Here is a 21,376-nt window from a genome sequence, read left to right on the forward strand (position 1 = left end):
TGCAACCGGCCCACCATCTCCGTGAAGGGCCAATGAGGGTCGTTGGTCCTCACTCGGGTTTGGGTGAAGGCTGTCGGTGGCGGTGGTCGGCCGCCACTAGCGGGTGAACCCTCACCCGAATCCGGGCAAGGGCCTAGGCCCTCACCGACCATTTCCCCACCGTCGCCTATGTCTTTTTCTTTTTCTTTTTCTTTTTTGTATTTTCTTTAGTTTAAAATATTTTTAAATTTAACTTAAATAAAATATGTATAAAAAATCGAATTTTGACCAAAACAATGTCGTTTTAGCCACGTTAACACCACATAGGATAAAAAAAAAACAAAAAATTCACATTGGCATTTTTCATTAGTCAAATTCGATGGAATTAACGAAAAGACTTTATTGCACCAATATAACAAATTTTAAGATTTGATTGTATTTTTTTTTAGGACTCAATTGCATTACAAATTTTAGGACTTACATTGCACTTATCTTTCTTTTTTTCGGTGGGGGAGGGGAAGGGGTTGAGAACACTTGATAATAATAGGTTAGTCAACAACTTAAAACTGATAAGCTGTATACTTTTACTCAATTTTCTCTTAATATAATTACTTCCTCTTTCTTTATCTCCTATTTATTTCGCAATCTACAACAAATTTTGCATAGAGTAATCGATATTGAATAGTAGAAAACCGCAAGATGATCAAAGTCGGTATCACTCCTTCACTACTCCACAAGGATAGTGTTGATTATAAATGTGGCTTGTGATGGCGAGTTCAGAGTGGACACAAAAACTGAAAGTTTGCATTTTATAAAGTAGAGATTAGTTTTAAGGTCACCCCAAAACTTCCCTAATTTTTTTATATCAAAATGTTGTTTTCTTGATGGCCAAAAAAATTGGAAATGTGGGGTTTCGAAGGTTTTATAGCCCAACAAACAAACCCTTTTTCAACCCCCCCCAAAAAAGGCTTTTTTCGAACGTAGGCAGCCCAATGAGAAATTGGTGGGACTTTTAGGGCGCGAACGACAACACAGATATTCTCCTTTCGGGATCTATTTCGGGTGGGATTAGCCATTCTTTAGGGCGTTTCGGGTGGGATTAGACTTTTTGAAAGTTCTTTGTGATCTCCTTTTGCGATTTGAATTTCCGTCCTACCCTCTCTCTTTTTTGCCATGATTTTCTCGCTCTAGTTGCGCATATCATTTGTCCTTGCATAGGGTCTTATGGTCAAAATTAAACATCATCGAATTCTTCAAGAGCATAATCAATTTGGCTATTCAAACAGGTTTGCCATCCACTAACGCAAATGATCTCTCTCGATCCTCACCTCTTCCTACTAATAATATTGACATTGCGCGTTTCGCATATATCACGAGCAAATCAAGAAATGAAGATGAAACGCATTGGAGAGTTTTTCAAGCAGTGTATGAAATACAAAATCAGTATCTTCTTCATTTGGACCTAGAGTCCTTAACACAAGGTGAAGATTGCCTCGAGTGGAAAATGAATCAATCTTCACCGCGACAATGAATGTTCGCATGACCACTATAGCTGATTTGATTGCTTATTGAGGACCAACTGGGTTCTCTATACTCTTCAGGCTCGCGCTCAACCTCTGCGCCTCAGATCTTTTCCTTTAGCGACTCAAGATGGTCATTACTCCATACTGCTCTTATCGATGTAGATCTGTTTATAGCTCACCACAATAGCAACTGTATTAATCTTTGTTTGGTACAACAGGTAAATTTGCTGCAAACAAGCCCATGGTTGGATGAAAACCCCAATTTCACCGAGCCATGAGTAAATTCATTGTGCTCACGGCAACTCTTACACGCGTATCAGATCAGATCATGAGATAATCAATCCAACTTGGCGAGGAATTCCATGGATAGGAACAAGTTCAATTCTTATCCTGCGTTCTTTGGCCAGGAACAAGCAATAGAAAGAAACATGCAAGAATGCTTGATATTTACTTTTTCTTCTATTGGAATATTATCTACATAATACCTTATACAGGACCATTCTCACCCTTACGGAGACCGCATCAGCTATTTTCCTCTAATGGCAAAATTTGTTATTTCAAAACAAATCCCTGATTCCCTGTATCCTCTTGCCCGCGTCACTGCTAAGCTCCTTCCACTATGGTATTCTTTAGCTAATAACATTTTTCTGCTCCAACCCCGAGCACTTTCCTTAAGTGAATCTGTGAATTTCGGACTGTCCAGGAAAAATTAGACCATCTCCAAAATCTTTATATTTCCCGTGGAATTTGCAGCAACCAAGGTTGAGGACTGGCTGCGCCAACAAACTGAAGAAATGAACTGTGCCGCATCATCCATTTCGGGGCCGGAAAGTACATCTGTCCCATTGAATTTGAATGATAGTGCAGGCATAGGGAAAGCCTTGTGGTAGATGAAAACCTGTTGACAAGGAAACGTGGCCATAAACCTAGAGATCAGAATATTCTTAAAGCAACTTCATAGAACCTCTGATACACGAGAGTTAACATTAGTTGACAGACTTGAAAATGGAAATGACCTAAAAAATCTTAAAATATGCAAACGAGTGCTTTCTAGTCTGCTACACCAACAAAAAGGTATGCACTGCATTCATAACATTAATATAGGGCAAAATGCCCATCGGTAATTGCATATCGATTATGGAATGAGAAGATCAGAAAATTAGCTACTTGGAAATTGATTTGCCTAGCAACTGTGAGGTACTCTTGCATGACAAACATTACAAGATAATCAATGCGATGCTCTCTTCGAACTCCAAGTATACTGATAAAAAATTGTCAATGGTCATCATAGAATTGACAAAGGATTTGTTCGAATATCAGGATCAGTGCAGCATAGATATGTGTTCATTCATGCAGACATAAATAAGGGGAGATATCCTGCCATCTTGTAAGTACCTCATTTGTTTCTGAACCTGTTGCTATGTAGCCATCAGACGCTGACAAGCCAACAAAGTTCTGCCAAAAAAAAAACACACTAATGGGATATCAAAGATGTACAACACCCAAGAAAATATGAAGAAGAAAATATTTAAGCCTGAAGTCATGATGACAAATCAATTATTCAGACAATACACCACCATAACACCGTAGTCCCCCCGAGTTTTAGGCAAAAGTCAATCTCGTTGAAAACCAATCACCATATGAAGGGTTCTGGGCCGCAACCAACACTTCTTGCAGCTTCACATCAAAGCTTGAGTGACACATGCACTGCTATAGCATTTCGATTTCCGATATTTATTGAACTCATATCTAAGGTATAATAGGAGATCAACACTCCTACCTCATAGCTGCCTTTACATCCTCCAATCCAATAGTCACAAGTCACCATGTTTCTTTGGAACAGTTTTTGGGGCATTATCATTTTTAAATTTTACACGGTTCTTTCCAGCAGGGCCATAAAAAATAAATGTATCACTTGATAACAGCAGAGGAAATGGCCAGATTTGGCAGGGAGCCACCGGCTTTGAGTAGTAAAATCAATGGGGATGGACAAGGTTAAAAAATGACCAGGATGCTAACCTTGCTCCAGTAATAAGCCTAGTAGTAACCTCCCTCCTCCAACCCCCATCCCCCCCAAAATTAATACTTTCTCTAAGATCAGGTCTAGTTTTAGTCAGTTCGTTTGTCATCTAAATAAGGACTGTGCTCTTAACCACGTCCTCAGCTGATTTGATGTGTTGTTCACTTACTGCACTTTCTTATCATTCCACCTAAAGAACACATACTATCCTATCCACATCTTACATAGCTGATCATATCCAAGGGAAAAAACCCGGAAGGAATAGCCACATAAGGCACTTGAGGAAATTCCAACATGGCTCTCCTATTAAACCAGCTACACTTAATTTTATGGGCATTTTCTGCTTCCATATCTGTATGGCAATATAGAGACTAATGGGCTTTCAATAGAGAAGTTCTGATAACTCCACATTGGGATGGAAGAACAGAAGAAAGTTTAGTAAAAGCAACAGAACCAAATGAACAAAAGAAAATGAGACTTCATCTAATAACAGGAGTATTGAGCAGAATTATATTGCCGACTGTACCTTCACATTTGTGTGACCTGTAAATGATTGAAGGGGAGTCTCAATAACTCGAGATGTGCACTGTGACAAATCCCAAAGCTTCAAGGTGTTATCCGTGGATGCAGATACAATATTCACTGAATCCAGAAACTTGACATTACTGACGGTCTTGTTATGTCCAACTAATGTGCACAAAGGAGCTCTTGAATTACGGAGATCATAGTAATAAATCTTATGATCCGCTGAACCAAATGCAAGAGAATGGCCAGAATCTGAGGGAAACTGAACACAACATACATTTGCCTTTGTTTTGATGGTACCAATACTTACACCCTGCAGATGCAACCCACGTAAGAGAAAACAACTCATTACACATCCTGAACAAGATATATATTGCAGTAAACTAGGTTACTGTAGTACGTTTAGTTTCAAAGCAGACATCCACCAAGTGCAAAAGTAGAATTGCCTGATTGATACTCCAAAGCTTGACAGAGCCATCATCACTCCCGCTAGCCAACAATGTTGGATCTGCAGATGAAAAGTCAATGGACCAAACTCGTTTTTCATGCTCTTTCATTTCCATGAGGACCTGACTTCTTGTAACATCCCAGACCTAAACATAATAACCACTTACAATTAAAATATGTCAATGAGTAGAGGAATGATTATAATTCGGACTCCACATACCTGTACCACACCTTCAAAGTTACTCGAAGCAATCTGGCTTTTAATATATGTATTCCAGCATATACTACTGAATTTTGACCTACCGGCCATTTCAACCACTGGATAGTGGATATCACGATCTTCCATTAAGATAGCATCGCACTCAAATACCTTAATTTTTTTATTTACACCAGCTGTGGCAAAAAAGTCCCCACCTCGATCAAAACTGAGGGAGCACACTAAGTTGGATGAGTTGAGAAGATCCCCTTGTTTCAAGTCGGCCTTCACTTTTAACTTGCTGTAAGATAGATACTTACACAGTCCTTCAAGGAAAGGACTTATCCACCCACTCTTTCTATTTTCACCATATCGCTCTCTTGATGCAGCTGTATTAATAGAACTCCTTTCGGTCATTACAACGGAGCCTTTACCATCACTGCTGAGAGGTGAAAGCTTCATCAATGGCCTTGTAGATTGCTTGAGTTGTCGATATCTAGTCAAGAAGTACGCCGACTCCAATTTGCCGAAGTTTTTCATCAATCGAGAGCTTTTCAAAAGAAAACCATCCCGTTTATCAACATGAGCATCCGATTTCTGATTATCATCAGGATCATAGCAGCATTCTTCCCCATTATGAACCAGCACTCCCGGTCTGCATCGCTTTCTAGATCCCAGGCTAGTAGTATCATCATTATCAACAATATCATGTGAAGGGAGACTTGAAGTTGTCTGATCTTCCTTACCCAGTTCTGGGCATGAGTTTGATCTATTCTTCAGAATTACCTGTTGCTTTGTTACTTCTTCAATATCGGTACCAAGTAGAGATAAAGTAGCTTGCAACTTATCAGCCACTTCTTTTTTCCTTTGTTGCATCAGCAAGAGAAACTCCAGCAACAATTCTTGTTTCTCTATTTTCTCTCTGAGCTCCATTGCAGCTTCACGTTCCTCCAGGTAATCTCTCGGCTCATTAAGAAACTGACTCTGCAACAATTCGCTGCAACACATCATTCAACAATGACATTAGGATTCAATGGCAGTCTCGCAGGCAACACAAACTTTCTAATAGGCTTCAAGCCTCTTAGATATTGAAAATTGTCAATCCACAGAAAGCAAACTAAGCTTGGTATGTCCCAAATAAGGACCCCCCCCAAAAAAAAAAAAAACAAACAAACAACCAAAACAAAAAGAAAAAAACACAGAAAAAATTTAAGATAAAGAAAAGAAACAAGGATGCAAATGTGACCGTATGTTGACAACTACATATAACGATTAGAGTACGATGACGAATATAAAAGTACAATTACCAATACAAAAGCAATATCAGATGTTAAAACCGTACAGAGCTGCATCAAAGTTAATTCATCTCATTTAAACCCATCCTACCAGAGCAAATATCTGATGATGAAGTTGCCGCAGAAAATATGTAAGTGCCGGTAGCTGAGAAGTCACTCAGAGAAGAAAGATGTGTTGCAGACTTGAATCGTAATTGCACTACGTGACCTTAGCACTTCTAGAACCAGAAACTTGAAAATTATGATAAGAATTTATTCAATACCAGTTGATGATAATGGCAATTGAAGCCCCATCCAGGAGATGGATGTTTAAGGGCCTCGAACATACAGTCCCAAGCATGGACTTGAATCGTGATTGCACTATGTGAGCTGAAGCACTTCTAGAACCAGCAATTGAGTTTATGATAAGAATTTACTAAACGCCAACAGACGACAAGTGCAACCAAAGCCCCATCCAAGAGACAATAAGGGCCTTAAACATATAGTCCAAGGATGTACAAGAGGCTTTGAGATGGTAACTATACCTAATGTAGTTGAAAACAACGAAAAAAATTGAATGTCCTCTATTCTTCACCATCCTTTAAAGAGTGTGAACAGCTAGATGTGTCTAACAACATTTTGGCTCTTACATCATAACTAATCACTCTTTGTAAGGAAGAGATAGTGGGCCGAAGATTGTGGAGAAACATCAAGCCATAAATACACTTTGAGGGGAACAGTTAGGATAGATCTTGTGCATTCTTCAAAATCTTCATTGTAGTCTTGTAAGCATCTAGGTTGTCATATTCTGCATGTTTTCCAATCATGTGATCATTCTCTTGATCCATGACGTTGACATGGACATGCCGATGGTCCAACTAGGACAATCAAGGACCAAAATTGTTTTTGCTAGACATTCCATACTGTAAATGCGCATACGATCTTATGTATATGCTTGGAATCTTTCAGTTCAATCCATGTACATCAGTGCTATATGAGCATCAAACCCATGTCGGTGCATTTATGCTTACATGGAGAAGTACGAGACCTGCAAGGACCATTGGGAAACAATGCGGGGATACATAACAAACTGCAACTTACAAGGAAATAAACCAAATCACAGGTTAAAGTCTCATACTTTCACTAGGATACAAAAGATACATGCTTGCAACTAGTAGGAGAGGAGATGCAATAGTTTAGATAAGTAGCAGCAAAGTCAAGGAAAGGGCATGATAGAGGCATTAATACAAAGAAAGTCGAGAAAGGCCATGATAAAGACGTACTAAGAGATGTATTAAGACGAAGACTGCTATCTACCAAGCTAACTCAAGTGAACATCTACAAGATACATTTTGAACTGGCAAATAGCACGATAAAAGGACAATCACCTCATCATTGGCCGACTTCTGGGCTCAGGATGAAGTAACAACATGCAGAACGAAGCTTCTTTGGACCATTTTAGCAGCAGCTGAGGAGGAAGAACCCGATGTCTCAGACTGGACATCGTTCTGCATTTCTCTTCACTGGAGCTGAATGGACAAAATAACTGCTCAAAAAGAGAGGAATCTAATCAGTATACAGAAGCAATTTGCAACAGCTAATAATTCATTTCTTACCAAGTTTGCATATTGAAAAAGAGAAACAACAAACTTCACTACTTGAATTTCACAGACAAACCTCGAAAAGGAGGATGCCCAACCGGTATATATCTGATGCACAGCAGCTAGGAGCCCCAGCAACCTCCTCAGGGCTCGTATACCAACTTGCTTCCATGAGCAACACCTGTTTCATGGGAAAAGGTGGGGCATTCTCTTTTGCTTGTTCAGCGATCCTCCCATCTTTAATCTTATTGTCCCCAATCTCTTCCATTAATGAAACTTTGGCTGCATAAATGGAGCTTGACCGGATGCAACTATTACCCGATAGCACAATGGTAGGCATTCCCGCGGAATTAGAATTCTCACTTCTTCCCTGCTGATGCATGCCGTGGGGAAAGGAAGAGGATTCATCCTTGGCCTCAGTCCGGCTATTTGACTCATCTTCCAAAGAATCGGATCCTGAATCTGAACAAGAAGAGGATTCTATGAAGGAGACCCGGTTGAAAGAAGACATAACAAAGCAAGAAGGCCGCACATTCTGGATGACAACTCCTTGGGAATGGGCAACATTCACTATCTCCACTATTTGCCCAAATATATGCAAACATTCAAATTCATCCACTTGTCTATCTGGTTTGTCCAACCACTGTCTCAAGCTAACATCATCCCACTCTAGGCCACGGAAGAAAGGGTTAACCGTTAGCTCCTCCTCGAAATCACGAGATAATCCGGCTTGATTTCTAAGGCTATCGGCAGAAGCAGAAAGAACTCGATCTCTTACCTTTCTAAAAGCAAAATCCTGCTGTGCATCACCCGAAAAATCAATTCTCCCGCGACGAAGCAACCTCTGATTCCTGTCCGTGACATTAGATGTACTTAATCCCCTAGAACCATCAGACTTCTGCCAAGCAGAATCAGATGAACCTTCCATGGTTATCCACCCAAAGCTGCATGAAGCCCACGAAACACACATCCAATAAAGGGAGGTATTCGCCAACTTCTACCGACTTCCACCATCACCATAGGCATCACAAAACAAACTCCGACGCAAACAAACAGATCGAACCCACCAACTCGAAAGGTCAAATGCCCGATTCCTCCGTAATAGTCGAATACCTGGTGGGCCTTAAATTAAATTACGAGAACGAAATGGGTTTTGCATAATACGAACTGGGCAAGTGATACCAGAAATAGAAGATTCAGCAGAGAAACCTTGAAACCTATGGGCAAATCATATTTCTCAGCAGGAACCAAATAACGAAACAGCAAAAGCAAGCACATAGAGAAAAGTGAAAAGTACCTCGAATGTAAATTCTAGCCAAACAATGCACCAGCAGATACAGAGAGTATTTTCGAATGAAGCGTTATGTCCATTCGTTCAGACCGCATGTGCGTGCGTGTTTGAGGGAGAGAGAGAGAGAGAGAGAGAGAGAGAGCGAGGGAGATGGAGAGAGCGAGGGTGTACCGGTACCGGCTGTGAGCACACCAAAGAACGATCTTTTGCCACTGTTCCTGCTAGGCTAACCAGAGAAGAGAACCACACACCAAAAACTTTCTATTGCCCTCCCCCCAACGGAAGCTCCACAGCCTCATAAATTCCCCTCATTTTCCTTTATTAAACCAGGCCGTCTGTGAACAAAAAAAGAATATACATATATATGTATGCGTGTGTCTTATAACAGATCACAAATTGGTGGTACTTTATTTATTGCCGTTCGCTTATGAATCCCCCCCTTCCTTCATCCTTTATCTTCCCGCTTTATTCCACTGGTTTACGTGGCACGACCATGGCCTCAAGCTAGGGTTTCTTTGAGAACAGAGGGAGCTGAAAAAGCAAGTAATACAAAAAATGCGTGGGCCATCTAATAAAACAACTCGAAAGTACTCGCGTCTCTCCATGATCTTCTCGCCCCCCATCGGAAAGTTTGTCGTGGGATCAGGTTTCGGAAATTACCTATTAAGAAATAAAGAGATGAAGCCCGTCGGGTTGCCATATGAGGAAAGCGGAGGTGATTAAATCGGAACTTGACTGATTAAACAATGCAGCACTTGGATTAAACAAACATTAGATTCAACCCTAATCTGCCCGGATTCTCCGAAACCAGTTCGTGAAATTCAGTTCTCTTTCGCCAATTAAATAATCCTGAAAAATGATTGGTCGTCGAGCACGTGGTCGAACGACCAAAACACCGTCGCTCGAGCAGCTTAATTTAATAATGGCGAGTAACAGTAATGGCGCCGATTGTCCTGACTAAGGCACTTTCATCCAACAGAGGAGACAAATTCATTACGTATGCATATGCGTATGCATGTTCTCGCTCCCCGTCCGTACCTAAAATAGGAACTCTTCTCCATAAACGAGCTCAAAATTGATTAGCGGTGCAAACCTGCGACGAGCTACCGCGATGAAGGTCAGGTGTGGCCTCGGGAGCACGTAATCCAACTCGGATCGCCCGCGCGAAATCAGATCGGAATCGGCGATCGAGGGTTGCATCCGGCATCAGAAGTGACGTTGCTCGAAAGAGCGGAGCGGAGCCGCGGAGTAAACCAGTGAGGTGAACTACCGGAAGAGGGAGGTGAGGTCGGTAGGGCTTCGGTGAAATCGCGGGCTCCGTGAAGATATCTGAGCTCGCGCGAATTGAAAATTTTTGGTCGAAGAAAAATTTGCAGAGAGAGCAAAGAGACGGAGATTATTATGGGGAGGACTGAGGAGCTTCTCTAATCGGACTTAATTAGTTCATAAGTGGAATCCACGCGAAATTGAGGCATTAATTTTTCAGCAAATAAACGATGACTTGCATCTTCTTTTTGTGCGGCCGTCCGGCCACATGATACTAATATTTCTTAAAATTTTTGAATTTTGTATTTTTCCTTTTTTCTTCCTTGTTCTTCTGGCCGACCTCGCCTAGCCATGCTGGCTCGACCTCGCCGTCGTGGGCCGAGGCCAGCCTCTTATTTGCTCAGGCATCTCGACTCATGGGAAAGCGGTTACGAGAAAGAGCCTGCGATGGAGAGGTCGAGTTCGGCAGCCTGCAGGGACCGGGCCGGGGGGGTGGGGGGGCAAGATGTTGTAGAAACTGAGCAAGGAGAGCTCGCCGCATGCGGCCCGACCGGGAGACGATTGAGAGCGACGGACAGGACGATTGGCGACATTTTCTGTTGATAAGGGGCTGACTCCGAGTTGCAGAAGTCTCGAGTACAGGTTGATTTTCGCGGCTTCGTTCTTGATTGTTTTCGTTTTACGTTATAAGCTCGAGTGAAGAAGAATGTCGGCAGGAGCAATGGTCGATGTCAATGGTCGTGCCTTGATGCAGTGATATGAAAACGAAGGAGTCTTCGACTTCTAGTAATCATCGGGAGTAGAGGGACGAAAAAATAAAAAAGAAAGAAAAAGAAAAGAATATATATATATATATATATATATATATATATATATATATTATGTCGTAGAACGGCCGGCGTCGGCTGGCATCCACGTCGGCGCTAGCCGGCCAAAATTGATCAGATTGACTGAATTGACACAATTGCGAAAGGTTTAAGACTGAATCGGCAAAAACAAAGTTTAGGACTAAAATGGTGCAATTACAATAGATTTGTGACTTCTTTGTTAATTTTTCCAAAATTTTACTTACATAAGCATAATTTTTCCTTTGATTAACGAAATTTACCAAGTTCGAGACTTCCGGTGTTCTAGCCACGAAGTAAAAACTAGTGACCAAGTTGAGATGGGTTAATGCCATTGAAAAATCCCTAACTGAATATCTTTGCCTTCATGATTCATGAATTTCAAATTAATTTTCTCCTCACAAAAAATCTCAAATTTAGTAATCTCGTGAGACATTTTCCAGAGACCAATTTTCATCGCACATAAACATCCCAAATCGGTAGTCCCGATACACATATGACCAAACTAATTTTTCTCTCTCGCAAGAAAAAAGAAACGGTACCCCCAGTCCAAATCTATCCCCCGTTAGCATTCTGTCCGCTATAATTGTATTCGTTTCAACACAAATAGTAGATGTCCAAAAGATTGATACGACCGGAGAATGATAGATTAGACATGGCAAATTAACTTGTGTTGACACTTATGCATTTTAATGGCATGTAGATTTGGGTTAGGGATGCCGGATTGGAATTCTTTGTGATTCAAAAATTAGTCCGAGGTAAATGTGTAATAGGATACTGATTTGGGATTCTCTATAAAAGGAAAATTAGCTTGTAGTAATGTGTTACGAGATACTAACTTTAACTTTTTCTTTTCAAACGAAAATCATTTTCGATAAATGTGTCATGAGGTATCGGTTTGAGATTTTTAATGACAAGGCGCAGTAGTTACCGGAAAAGTGGAACCGCTTGGGCACTCGTCCATAAAATGAAAGGAAAAAGGAGTTGGTCTTATGTTTATCATTGCAGAGGATTTCCATAAGTGTCCAACGCGTTCTTTCATCGGTAATCTGCATATGAAGGTCCGTTTATTTCGTTGAAAATGAATCATTTATAAAATATTCCAAATAATAAAAGCTTGTATCGTTTACAAAAGTTGATAAATAAAAGATATTTTGTTATCGATATTGAAAACATTTTGCTCCTTTTTGTTTCACGAAAAACGAATTATGTGAAAAAAAAATTCCTAAAAATTATCACACGTCTCACTTGAAATGATTAGTCAATAAAAAGTACTTTCATTACCTACAACAATTTATGTCTAAACATTTGCGTGGACGATGAAAATATTTTTCGTTCATCCATTTCTTAAAGCGATATAAGCGAAAAAATATTTTTTAATCACTTACTTTTCATGAAATAAATGGAGCCTAATATTGTTTATTAGTTATCCAAATCAATAATACAAGCAACTTGTGTAAAAGAAATAGAAAAAAAAAATACACGACCTACAGGTCTTGCGTGTCGTATAAAAGTCCATGATAGTGCCACAACAGGACCTGGAATGACTCAATTGGAAAGAATGCACGATGTTTAAAACTCAATTGGTTCAAATGTAAAATTTTTAGAATTGAATGAGTACCAATAAAAGATTTAGAACTAAATTGGCACAAATGCAAAATGTTTATAATTGAATTGATTCAAATGCAATAGGTTTGTGACTTTTTTTAACACTTTCCCGATCACATAATCATCTTGAATGTATTTACTATTGGGATATGTTCAAAAGAAATCCCAAACTTTGTCACGTTGAGTCCTAAAACTTGCAGAAAGAGCATTCGAGTCCTAAAACTTGATAAATTGGTGCAATCAAGTCATTCCATTAACTCCGTCAAATTTAGCTAATGGAAATGCTAACATAGCCTTTTTTTTTTAATATTTTCTCTCTCATACGTGGCTATGATATGGTTAAAACAATGTGATTTTAGCTCAAATCTGATTTTTAATATAAATTTTTTTAAAGCAAAAGCAGAACCGGCGGCGAGGGCTTGAACCTTGCCGCCGTTGCCCCACCACCTCCGGAAAGGGTTAGCGATGGTAGGGAAGTGGTCGGGGGTCGCCGAGCCCTAGCCGGGGGCCGACAACACTCGCCGATCAATTGTGAGGGCCACCGATGGAGGCCATCGCCACTCATTCTGCATTTGCTTATGTTTTTTTAATTTATCTTATTTTTTAAATAATATAAACAAAAATTATTTTGAAAATTAGATTTGGACCAAAATGATTCGTTTTAGCTACGCTATTGTTGCGTAGGAGAGAGAAAATATTTTAAAAAAACTATGTCAACATTTTTCAGTAGCCAAATTGGACGAAGTTAACGGAAAAACTAAATTGCACTTTTTGTAAATTTTAGAACTCAATTGCATTTTCGTGACAAGTTTTATGATTTCTAATGAACATATCCCTTTATTTTTTAGCCAAACTGATATACCATGAAAAAGCAAGAAACTATAATCCCTCAAATTCAACAACTTTTTACTTTTTTGGAAAATTTACTAAAAAAGTCATAAACATATTGCACTTATGCCAATTCAATCCTAAACCTTTTGACGATTTGCCAATATAGTCCTTCTGGTAAATTGAAAAAGTTAACATGGCGGTCGAGTCAGCATTGGTCGTCATATGTGGCGTACCGGTCTTGAGACGGATAATTTTTGTAATTTTTTTTCTTAATTGTTTGCTTTTTTTTTTGTTTTTATTCTTTTTTCTACTATTTCTTTCCTTTTTCGCCCGTGGCTGATCTCAAGCGATGGTCGAAGAGAGTTGGATGAAGGTCACCATCCATCGCCTCCAGCAACAAGGATACAAAAGAAAATAAAAAATAAATAAAAATAAGCAAATTATTTTTAGAAAGCCTGCAAAAATTGTTCATGCCATCCTTGGCGATGCCATGCGGGACAATCGAAGTGCAAGTCAGCAATTTCTAGCAAAAATTAGCCCGATTGACTACATTGACAAATTGTCAAAAAATTTAAAACTAAATTGGTCAAATTCAAAGATTTGGATATGAATTAGCAGAAGTGTAATAAGTTCTGGATTTTTTTGGTGCATTATTTTTTTTTTTTCACGTTATGGAATTTACCCTCAAAGCATTTTGTTTGAGGGTAAGTGATGAAAAGTACGTGGTTAACATTCTAAAAAAAAACAGGGAGCCCTCATTATCCACTAAAAGTTAGTATGCAAGCAGTTTTTTACGTAAACCAGATAGACTATACAGCTAAAATTCTAGTCGAGGTAAACTTTGTTTTAAATTCTGACCCCTTTCGTAAATTTTGCGGCGTTCGTGTTTTGATATTTTTATTCAATGTGAAACATTGAAAAACCTTTCAATGTGCTTAAATATTGACAGGTAGAATCTCATTTTTATGTTTGCATAACATTTTATACCCAGAGTAATAATTATATTCCCAAAAATTTAGAGGGAAAGTCATAAACAAAGATGAGAAGTGAATTAAAGTATGAAGTCTCGAAATTAGGAGTTGAAAGACAATTTCAAAAGTTAAAAGATTATGGCCCGAAACAAGCGATATTACAATTTTTAAGCAAATAGCAAACGGGTGGATCGGGTCCAGTCGAAAATGATCCAACTTAAATAGATCCATTTATACTATATTGACTCGTTTATATGCAATGCAAATATAGTAACCTATACCCGATACGATCAATATTCAATATATATTCGACTCGATTCGTATTACTATAATGTTTTTATATTTAACGCAATCTATTAAAACTCGTATCCAAACTAATGTGAGAGTGCAGAGTAAGCGAATGCGAGAGAGTCATAAAAGTGAGTTGGATCTAAAAAAATTGCAAACACATTTAAATAACACACATATTATGTTTAAACCCATTCATAATCCATTTACTGATTATAACTAACCTATACAACAACTAAGTTAATCATATTTGAGTTAAGAAATGAATTTTTATGACCCATTCTAATATGTCAATCAGCAGGCGAGACTTAAGCAAAATGGGCTCAAAGATTCCCCAATAGGCTAAAAGAGTTGCACAAGCAACATGACATAACCGAGGCTCGAGGGGCATTTCTTATGCTTCGCCCCATTTCGTTAGATTATTTTTTACTTTACTCACAATCCCGTGGTGATTAAGTGATGTCCAAACATTATTGCTTGAAATGATACAAACTATTCGAGCAAAATATTATCAAAGAAGTCATAAATCTACTACAATTGTGCCAATTTAGTTTTAAAACTTTTTTTTATACCAATTGAGACCTAAACTTTTTGCATTTGTGTCAATTCAGTCCATTTGGCCTGCCGGCCGGCTTTGACTAGGATAATTTTAATAACCTTTTTCATGTCTTTTTCTTTTCTTTTCTCTTTAATAGGGCCACCAGGATACCACCGGCCAAGAGACGATAACTTCCACCAACTCTCGGGCGAGGGCTCGCAGTTGTTGCTCGGATTTGGGCGAGGGCTCGTGGCCAACGATCTCCGACATCCCTAACAAAAAAAGAAAAGAAAAAAAAGACGAGAAAAAATTACTACAAAATGTCAAAAAACTATAAAATATTAAAATAATATTAAAATTTATTCACGTAAGTGTCGATTTGCCAAATTGACTGAATTTGTACAAATACAAAAGGTTTTGACTCAATTAGCAAAAACAAAAAAAAATATTTAGAACTAATTAACACAATTGTAATAAGTTTAGGAATTTTTTTGATAATTTTTTTGGAACTATTCCTCAATGAATAGAGGAGGCGTCCTTTGATTTAGAATGCACCAATGATGCATAACCCTTGTCAACGGATCGGACACAGCTCGAGATTGAGAGAACTATGATAGACAAGATGTCTTTTTCGTCCTTTCCTCTTGCTTTCGTCCCCTTTCGAGCACGTAACAGGAAAGATACGGGGTTTAGAACGATTATGAATTAAGGACTCTTCGTAACGAGATGAACTGATCGTTCAAGTAAGGTTACACATAGCGAAAGAGAGAGAGATAATAAGTATTTTCCACCTTTGTGACCTCGCTTGCACTTGCAATCACACATCCGAAATGCTTGTCTCGATATCCAATCCCGAGACCCTACCTCGTACCTCAAAGCTCGCGGTCGCTAGGCCGCGCGCGCCCCCTGGAATTTTGCGATCTTTAACTTGAAAAGGTGTGAAGTTGTTAAAATTTCCCCTGCATAATCAGCGACGAAGATTAGGCGTCTTTGACATCCTCCTCTTACGATCTGATTATGCCTCGTGCAAGTTCAAATGGGTTTTTCCTGCGCTGGTCTAAAGCATATTATAGTGTGGAACAGCTATCAGTATCCACCTTTTGCTTTAGCTTTTGGTTCTTGACTTTAGCTAGAAGCATTTAGGCCCTGTTTGGTTCAGCATTGCAAATGAACATTGGGGCTCTAAAGTCCCTTGGCCAAATGCAAATGGTGTTTGGTTCATTTTTTGGCTCACTTTGGGCAAATGTAATTGCATCTCAAATGCTCTCCAAAGTATTCTTTAGGCTAAAGGACTTTTACGAAATACAACTAAATTTTTTTTATTTTAATTTTGTCACCTTCGGTTGCTGCCACCGCCCACCGTCATCGCCCATTGGCAACCGTTGGTCGCTTGCCGCCGCCACCGCCGCTAGTCGCGTCGCTACCGCCGCCTTTTTTTTCAAAAAGAAAAAATATTTTACAAAGTTCATTTTTCACCAAACAACATTTACGTCAAAGTTATTTTTCAAATATATTTTTAAAATACACTTTGCCAAATGCTACTTGTATTTTGAAAAAGACCTTTAACCCAAAAATATTTATATTATCTCAAAGTCTATTGGCCAAATACCGAACCAAACAGGGTTTTAGAAATTAGTATTGGAAGCCTCTAAATGTATAAACAGAACAGAAATCTGGCTTGGGCTTTTTGGCCGGCTAATGTCGACGACTAGTCCCTCCCTATAAAGAATCTGACAGAAACTTCAGATGCTTCTTACTGAGCTGATCGCATGTTAGGGCCCGATAGTTCCTGCCGTAAGTTTCCATAGATTCGCTGCTAGTCTCATGAAATGTCTTTAATCTCTTCGACGTGTTATTTTCGGATCAGATCAAGGAAGCGAACAGAGAAGCTGAGACAAAGGTGAGGGGGGAAATCCTGTTCTGTACAGTGGCGGGCATGGATGGATTTCGGTCGGAGAGAAGCAGGGTGGTCAATTGCCAACGAAGCACGTATCCTGTCGACCCCCTTGCGTTCACCAATTCCAGTTCATCCTTCCCGTTCACATCCGTTTCACCCCCCACCAATATAATAATCCCGAATTAGGACGAATTGCATCGGATTTGGATCAGATTTGCTTGGGGACAATCATCGCAACCCATCATGTGAATCCAAATCTGCACGCCTTTCCGAATCCCATCCCCGTCCCATCCCGTTCTTCACGTTCTTCCTCTTCGCCCCCACGAGACAAAAAGAGAAAAAAGTTGCTTCCTTTATATACGCCGCTGGACTCCTTTCCGTTGGCGTCCTTGTCTTTCGTTTCCTTCGCTGTTGCTCCAACGAAGGCAGATTCTGAGCAAGAGCTTTGGCTGGTGATCGATCCGGATTCGCTGATTTCACGGTCGTTTTTAAGTAGGTTCCGTGAATTGGGATTTGCGAATCGCAGGTTGGGTGTAGGATCAGAGTTGATGTAGATAGCTTTTCATGTTTGAAGCGTGCCTAGGGTTTTTTGGTTGGTGCTTGATTATGACTTTTGGAACTTACGAATTGAGCCTTTAGATGGTTTTCTTCTGGCATTTGCTTCGGCTGATGGGAGAGAATCACAGCGTTTATATCAAGCAATGTAATGCGAGGATACGGTTTTAGGGTCTAAAGGCTGTTCGTCTTGGGATCGAATCTCAATTCGAGACAGCAGAAAGATCAAGACCCACCTTTTGATTCCTTCCTCGGATGGCCTCGCCTGGGTTTTTCCTGATTTGCGTGTTGCATTCGCTGGTGGCTCTCACGAGTGGAGCTCTCATGATGTTCTATTCCCCAGAGATATCTGCCATCAAATCCCAAGGCTCCACCCCTCACGATCAGCTCCTGATTCGGACCTCCGATTCCTTCTCGGGCTTGCTTCTCATCGCCATCGGGTCCTTGTTGCTGATGGTGGCGTTTGTGAAGGACAGGGAGTTCCAGAGCTTCTTCGCAAAAGGGTGCGTGGTGTTGCATGTGGGCATGGCGGTGTGGAGGTTTTGCTTCGAGAGGAAGGTTGAGGAGCTTGTGGGCGAGTGGCCCAAGCAAGTCGTGGGCGATATCGCGCTTGCAGTTTCGTGGATCTTCTTCCTCGTGTATTCGTGGAGAGAGAAGTACGATTAGCCTCCGTGGAGTGAATCTGCAGTGATGCAGAAGGAGAGAGAGAAATCTGAGTTTCTGCAGATTGAGACAGAAAGATGGTGCTTGGTGAAGTCATGCAATGCTTTGTTGAGATCCAACTGAGGTCCTGAGCAGGAAGTGAATTGAAGTGAACTTGTGAATTCTGGGTTTTTGGACAGAGGATGGGTTCGAAAAGGAAATCATATTTTTTCAGCGGGGATCATTTTAGATGCTGAAGTTTCGATTTTTATCTTCTTTGTTATGATCTTTGAGGAGTGAAAGGAACTGATCAGGACTTACAAGCTTATTTGCCGGACCACAGTGGGTCTTCGTTTAGCTCGGAATTCAGATACTGCAATTCAGCCGTTTCATATGGGCTACTCTGCTCTTGCTGGCTGAATGCAATCCAATTTTTGCCTGTAAATTTTCTTCGTATGTGGAATAAACACCCTTTCTCTCTCTGATTCTCTCTCTCGTGTTTAAGCATCTATCGAAGGTTAAGTTCGATAAAGAACCAAACGAAGCAATTTGCTGAAAGAGGAAAATATAACCCACCGTTTTATTGCAGAGTTCTGAACTCTCGCTGGGAACAAGACTTCCCCATCTCGAATATCGAGATGGTTTTTCATCGCCGATCTTGAGATTCATGCTACCCTGGCCGATGAAACGGCTAAAGGATATATGCATTTGAATACTTTCCGTATGATATGTGTTTAACTATGTGATTGAGTGAGATATGTATCTGAGCGATCACTTCTCTAGTATAAAAATTGATTCCTCTTCATTTTCTTTGCCATTAATTTAGATTCTCGTTGAACAGATTATGCATTAGTGTGCAGTCTCCATCTCTCTTGCATCCCTGCTCTCTTGCATGATTGCATCTAGGGGAGGCCGGTTCGGTGGAACCGCCGGTTCCGGTTCAGGAACCGGCGGTCCCGGTTCCACGAAAAGGTGGAACCGGAACCGGCCGTGTAAAATGACGGTTCCGGTTCGAAACCGCCGGTTCATTCCGATTCATTTTTAATAATAATTTTTAAAATAATAAATAATAAAATAAATATAATAAATTATAAATTATAAAATAAATATAATAAATTATAAATTATAAAATACAATTAAATTGTACATTGTAATAAAATATGGGAAAAAAAAAGGAATGGGCTTGAACTTAATGAATTATCATTAAGCGGCCTACATATCTTCTTGGGGATAAGAATCAAGCCCATGTAGTTCTTTTACCTTGAGAATTAACTCCCGTTGTGGTACCCGTGGCGGTGGTATCTCCAACATCATCGCTAAAATTCGTGTTCACGATCTAACTCTTGGTATCGATATTTCGCCCTCGTCCAATCGCCGACACAAGCTTGAGCTTCCGCAGTCCGGCTTAATCTTGAACGGCGAGTCCAAAATTAATCCTCCGAACTAAATGCTTGTTCAACTCGCAACCGTTGAAGAAGGGGTTGCTAATATTTGACGAGCGATGAAGGCGAGAACTAGATACTCGATTTGGTGACTCTTCCACCACTTCGAAATCGTACTATGTTCGCATCACGAAACTCAAATTGAGTGGTTAAATATTTTTCTAATTCGAATATTACCTGTTGCCTTTTTGTTTTTTGTACTTTAAGCATATTATACCTCTACTAAGTGAACTACCACCTTCGCTACGTGAGGAGATTGTAAAGATCCGAATCACTTAAACCATATCTACTATAAAATTCTCCATATAATGCTACTATAGATTCTTTAACATGTCCTAATATATTTGAAATATCTATTGAATCTTCCAAATGTAAACAATCATGATAATACACATTCAAATAATCTTGTAAACCGTCTAATTTAATACGTGGATCAAAAACAATACCAACTAAATAGACAAGAGGAATTTGCAAATAATAATGCAACCATTTTTCTCGCATTACTAAAATAGTTTGACCTAATTCGGTATCTTTTCATATTCACTAAAAACACTACTAATATTAACACACTCTATTAAAAATAAATGGTTGAAAATAGATAAGTCTTAGTAGCATCATTAAAAATTTTCAAAATATCTAAAATTTTCTTGCAAACGTCCCAATGTTGGGAAGTAAAGTAATTTCGGGAATATTTTGTGAAATAAACATACATAATAAATATTTATATTAAAAGTTTGCCGAAGCAACTCGTACGTAGAATTCCAAGTCGGAATATCTTTTGAAATCTTCTTTGCCTTCTCCCATTTTGTTTACAAAATTTTCCCCATGATTTATACATTGGGGAACTCCATAAAAATTTAATTTTTTTGGGGGGAGTAAGAGTTTTAGGGGGAGAGTTGTAAACACTAATTTAAAACATGACAAGACATCTAATGTGAAAAATTGTCCCAAAGTGGGTTTGCAAATATTTTCTAATTCGGGAATAGAAGCGGTATTTGGGGGCATTATCAAAACCAATTGAAAATACTTTATTTATTAAATTATATTCTTCTAAAACTTGCCTAATTATTCTATAAATATTATGAGCCGAATGGCTTTCATAAAACTCGAATGCAATAAGTCTTTTTGAATCATTCAATTGTCATCTATCCAATGACACGTGACACCCATATAAAAATGAATTTGCCAGGATCACTCCAAATATCGCTACCTATATGCACACGTCCATTGAATTCCGCAAAAATTTTCCTAAAGATTTTTTCCTTTTTATAAAGATGAAAACTTCGCTTTAAGAGTATTTTTTGAATAGTTGGCGCTTGCAGTATTTATCAAATATTTCATATTAAAATTTTCAAGATTAAACGGAGCTGATCAAGGGCAACATATTCACCTAATGTTTGTTTATAAAGTGCTTCGGAAACGAAATAAAGGATGGGCTTAGAAACCGGAAATTTGTTGTTGCGTATTGTCATCCCGCTTGCGTTGGATGTTTTTCGTCAAATGCCGACGGAATGTTCCGTAGCCGTCTCCTTTCGTGAATTTATATGTTTGCGAACAATATTTACATTTTACATTATACTTACCTTCACTTCATCACGTACCTTGTATGTGCCAAGTCGGATGTATTATCTCGGCCC

The 21,376-nt window shown here is 39.3% G+C and overlaps 2 protein-coding genes across 6 annotated transcripts; one reads left to right on the forward strand and one right to left on the reverse strand.

Annotated features, from left to right (window-relative positions):
* Positions 1-1,849: 1,849 nt before the first annotated feature.
* LOC115754736 (protein SPA1-RELATED 3-like) lies at positions 1,850-9,240 on the reverse strand. Of its 5 annotated transcripts, none has more exons than XM_030693877.2 (8): positions 9,028-9,234; positions 7,642-8,678; positions 7,353-7,510; positions 4,715-5,687; positions 4,494-4,640; positions 4,049-4,360; positions 2,898-2,957; positions 1,850-2,400 (listed from the first exon to the last, which is right to left on the reverse strand). In XM_030693877.2, the coding sequence occupies exons 2-8, from the start codon at positions 8,533-8,535 to the stop codon at positions 2,212-2,214; spliced, it is 2,733 nt and encodes a 910-aa protein (XP_030549737.1). In that variant the 5' UTR covers positions 8,536-8,678; positions 9,028-9,234; the 3' UTR covers positions 1,850-2,211. The 5 variants fall into 5 exon arrangements, with proteins under 5 accessions (XP_030549737.1, XP_030549736.1, XP_030549740.1 ...); XM_030693876.2 differs by lacking the exon at positions 9,028-9,234 and adding an exon at positions 8,863-8,994; XM_030693880.2 differs by lacking the exon at positions 9,028-9,234 and having other exon boundaries at positions 7,642-8,027; positions 8,344-8,484.
* Positions 9,241-17,025: 7,785 nt separating this feature from the next.
* Positions 17,026-18,791, forward strand: LOC115754792. The gene has a single exon (XM_030693964.2). It carries the CDS (start codon positions 17,911-17,913, stop codon positions 18,319-18,321), a length of 411 nt encoding a protein of 136 aa, XP_030549824.1. The 5' UTR covers positions 17,026-17,910; the 3' UTR covers positions 18,322-18,791.
* Positions 18,792-21,376: the final 2,585 nt, after the last annotated feature.

This window comes from Rhodamnia argentea, chromosome 2 (genome assembly GCF_020921035.1).
Source record: "Rhodamnia argentea isolate NSW1041297 chromosome 2, ASM2092103v1, whole genome shotgun sequence".
NCBI lineage: Eukaryota > Viridiplantae > Streptophyta > Magnoliopsida > Myrtales > Myrtaceae > Rhodamnia > Rhodamnia argentea.

Coding starts and splice junctions, on each gene's coding strand:
- LOC115754736 (XM_030693877.2), bottom strand. CDS start 8,535: ATGTGTGTTTCGTGGGCTTCATGCAGCTTTGGGTGGATAACCATGGAA. Junction 7,511..7,641: donor TGGGCATCCTCCTTTTCGAG/GTTTGTCTGTGA, acceptor CTTTTTGAGCAG/TTATTTTGTCCATTCAGCTC. Junction 2,958..4,048: donor CAGGTCACACAAATGTGAAG/GTACAGTCGGCA, acceptor TTTTTTTGGCAG/AACTTTGTTGGCTTGTCAGC.
- LOC115754792 (XM_030693964.2), top strand. CDS start 17,911: ATGGCCTCGCCTGGGTTTTTCCTGATTTGCGTGTTGCATTCGCTGGTG.